Here is a 3,563-nt window from a genome sequence, read left to right as displayed (position 1 = left end):
CTTGCTACAAGTTCTGCTTGTACATAGGCAGAGAATATAGCTTCCTGCTTGCTGGAGGTGCTCTGCCTCCGGGATAGCCTATATAACAAAAGGCTAATATGCAAAGCAGCAGAACGACTGGTTGCTATGATGCGCACTGACCAACAGGGGGCAGATGCTTAATGCAGGAGCTGCCCCCTGGTGGTCAGCTCAGCCAGAAGCCGGGCTCTCAGCTGGTGAGCACAGCAGCGGGAGCCTCTCCTGCCTCCGCAGCAGCGCTAAGGATGTCACGGCTTAGGCCCACTCCCCAGAGGCCTAAGCCATCAGTCGGACATCCCCCGAGGGTTCCCAGACTGCAAGAGGGCACAGGTCCGGCTGAGGGCCGCGCCCCCCCCCCCCCCCCGAGTGCATAAATTTCGTGCACCGGGCCTCTAGTACATGTATAAACATTTATATTAGGTACAGTTATTTTTATTATTACAATCATTGAACACAAGTGCCAATGGAAGGCAGTTATTGCTTTGAAATACTGATCGCAAAATGAAAAAATCCCTCTTCCCCATAGCATCTTTAAATCTTCAAAGTGTTCCACTTCTCTGACCACCACCTGTGAAATGAAGCTGTTTACATGACTGTGGAACAATACTAGTTTAAATTAAGATTTGTGTACATTTCCTGGAGAGATTACAAATATTAAAATCTCTTATTTTTTATAAAAATGGTGGTTATAATTGTACAATTGGCAGGGTTCTTGTGAGAACTAGATGAGATGACATATTGAAAAATGCCTATCATGGTTGCTGTGGGAACCCCTTTCACGTCCTACGTGGTTCAGGGTTCCTGTTCAGGGTTCGGGTTCTGGAGAAGGCCGCACACAAATGAAAAGAGACTTGGAAAAGTATTAATTTGGGAATATTGGGGGCCAGGCGGGAGCCCACCTCTAGTGGGAGGACTACCCCTTGCTCTGGCCTTGCAATCCCTTTTATTGAGACTATGGGATACACCCATAACCTTTAGGCAGGAAATTCCAATAACAGAAATTTACATAGGAGAAACAGAGGTGGAGGCTGCTTCAGTTAACAATGTTTCAACTAAACAGTGAGCGATTAGAGCAATTAAGGTTGTTGACCAGCCTTCCCGGTTTCCTGTCCACATCTTTCTATTAGTGGGACAATGATCGGTTTCTGGCAGGTTGCTGTAAGTGGCCTTGTTCTCCACCTTTTTCGTTTGGTCCTGCTGACGCTACCCGGCTCTCGTCAGCCTCCGGCCTGATCTCTCTTGAGACCGAGCACCATGCCTTCAATTAAAATGCAGAGTTCTGATGGAGAGATATTTGAAGTTGATGTTGAAATTGCCAAACAATCTGTGACTATCAAGACCATGTTAGAAGATTTGGGAATGGATGATGAAGGCGATGATGACCCAGTTCCTCTACCAAATGTTAATGCGGCAATATTAAAAAAGGTCATTCAGTGGTGCACTTACCACAAAGATGACCCTCCTCCGCCTGAGGATGATGAGAACAAAGAAAAGCGAACAGATGATATTCCTGTTTGGGACCAAGAATTCCTCAAAGTTGACCAAGGAACACTATTTGAACTAATTCTGGCTGCAAACTATTTAGACATCAAAGGTTTGCTTGATGTTACATGCAAGACTGTTGCCAATATGATCAAGGGGAAAACCCCTGAAGAGATTCGCAAGACCTTCAATATAAAAAATGACTTTACTGAAGAAGAGGAAGCCCAGGTACGCAAAGAGAACCAGTGGTGTGAAGAGAAGTGAAAAGTTGTGCCTGACACTGGAACACTGTAAGGATTGTTCCAAATACTAGTTGCACTGCTCTGTTTATAATTGTTAATATTAGGCAAACAGTAGACAAATGCAGCAGCAAATCAATTGTATTAGCAGAATATTGTCTTCATTGCATGTGTAGTTTGGGTACAGATTCCAAACCTATGGCTGAGTTTCTTCTAGTATGATCAAAAGTATCTTTTTTCTTTGCTCTGAATAAAACTGAATTGTGGGTACTTTATTAAAAAAAAAAATAAAAAAAGAAAAGAAAAGAAAAGAAAAATGCCTATCATAATCCCAGAATTTGCTGCTCTCTAAATATTAGTTTTATATCTTCTTTTACCTTTCTGCTTTGCTGACATGCTCTTTCCTTATTAGAATTACTTTATCCTTGACTTTGTCATCTCTCAGTCCTTTGCCGTCACCCCTTTTTAACTTGTGGCTTGATTTCTGAGGTCCAGACAAGCTTAAACTGGCAGGCTTACAGTGTAACACCCTATAAAGCTGTTCTATTTATGGATTGCCCACTTGAGAATAGTTCACATGATTGGCATCATCATAGTTCTAAATGTGGATTACCACAGGAATCACGCAGGTCTTTGTTTGCCTGTCTTTATTTTTGCATAATAGTCTGACATTGGGAAGCAATAATATAGAACCAGAAAGTTCTATTATTGTGTCTCTGAATGGATTTAAAAATTGTGAACTACTGGGTATGATAGTTACATCCTCATTTTCTATTTAAGTTCCAATGATAGAAAATGATATACTTTAGGGAGAATCATATTGTACCCTTTCAGTTTTCAAATTAAGTACTATTTATTGAACACCTAATGTGTGTTAAAAATCTAAGACAGGATGGTGAGATAAATGGCACAATCTTAAAGTTTAGGTGAGCCTAAAGAAACCAAACAGGTACATTGCTATAAATTTTTGTACTTTTAGTTTTGTTTTAAATAAAAAATTATTTTGGTAAAATACTTACAACATAAATTTGCCATCTGAACCATTTTTAATTGTACAGACTTACATTGTTGTGCTACTGTTAGCACCATCCATCCACAAAACTCTTTTTCATATGGCAAAATTCAAACTCTGTACCTATTAAACAATAAATTCCCATTCCTCTCTCCACCTAGCCCCTGGAAACTACCATTCTGCTATCTGTCTCTATGAATTTGACTACTCTAGGTTCCTCACATAAGTGGAATCATACTATATTTGTCCCTTTGTGACTTGCTTATTTCACTTAGCATAATGTCCTCAAGGTTCATTCATGCTGTAGCATGTGTCAGGATTTCTTTCATTTTTAAAGCTGAATAAATATTCCACTCTATGTATAAACCACATTTTGCCTATTCATTCATCCATTGATGGACACTGGGTTGCTTCTACATTTTAACTATTGTAAACAATGCTGCTAAGAATATGAGTGTGCAATTATCTCTTCCAGATCCCACTTTCAATACTTTGGGGCATATACCCAGAAGTTGGAATGTGGGATCACGTGATTATTCTACCTTAAATATTTTAAGGAACGGACATACTGTTTTCCATAGTTGCAGCTCTGTTTTACATTCCTACCAACTGTGAACAAGTGTTCCCTATTTCTCTATATCCCTGTTAACACTTGTTATTTTCTGGTTGTTGGTTGTTGTTTTTGTTTGCTTGTTTATAGTTGCCAGCCTAATGGGTGTAAGCTGGTATCTTATTATGGTTTTGATTTACATTTGCCTAATGATTTTTGTTGTTGGACATCTTTTCATGTATTTATTGGCTATTTACATACC

At 39.7% G+C, this 3,563-nt stretch overlaps 1 protein-coding gene across 1 annotated transcript; it reads left to right on the top strand.

Annotated features, from left to right (window-relative positions):
- Positions 1 to 1,262: 1,262 nt before the first annotated feature.
- Positions 1,263 to 1,965, top strand: LOC308246994 (S-phase kinase-associated protein 1-like). The gene has a single exon (XM_080665484.1). It carries the CDS (start codon positions 1,273 to 1,275, stop codon positions 1,762 to 1,764), a length of 492 nt encoding a protein of 163 aa, XP_080521610.1. The 5' UTR covers positions 1,263 to 1,272; the 3' UTR covers positions 1,765 to 1,965.
- Positions 1,966 to 3,563: the final 1,598 nt, after the last annotated feature.

Source organism: Plecotus auritus (genome assembly GCF_963455305.1).
Source record: "Plecotus auritus genome assembly, chromosome: 4".
In the NCBI taxonomy this organism is placed as follows: domain Eukaryota; kingdom Metazoa; phylum Chordata; class Mammalia; order Chiroptera; family Vespertilionidae; genus Plecotus; species Plecotus auritus.
The sequence above is the reverse complement of the archived record's forward strand: the minus strand, read 5'-3'. Positions and strand labels throughout refer to the sequence as shown.

Coding starts and splice junctions, on each gene's coding strand:
- LOC308246994 (XM_080665484.1), top strand. CDS start 1,273: ATGCCTTCAATTAAAATGCAGAGTTCTGATGGAGAGATATTTGAAGTT.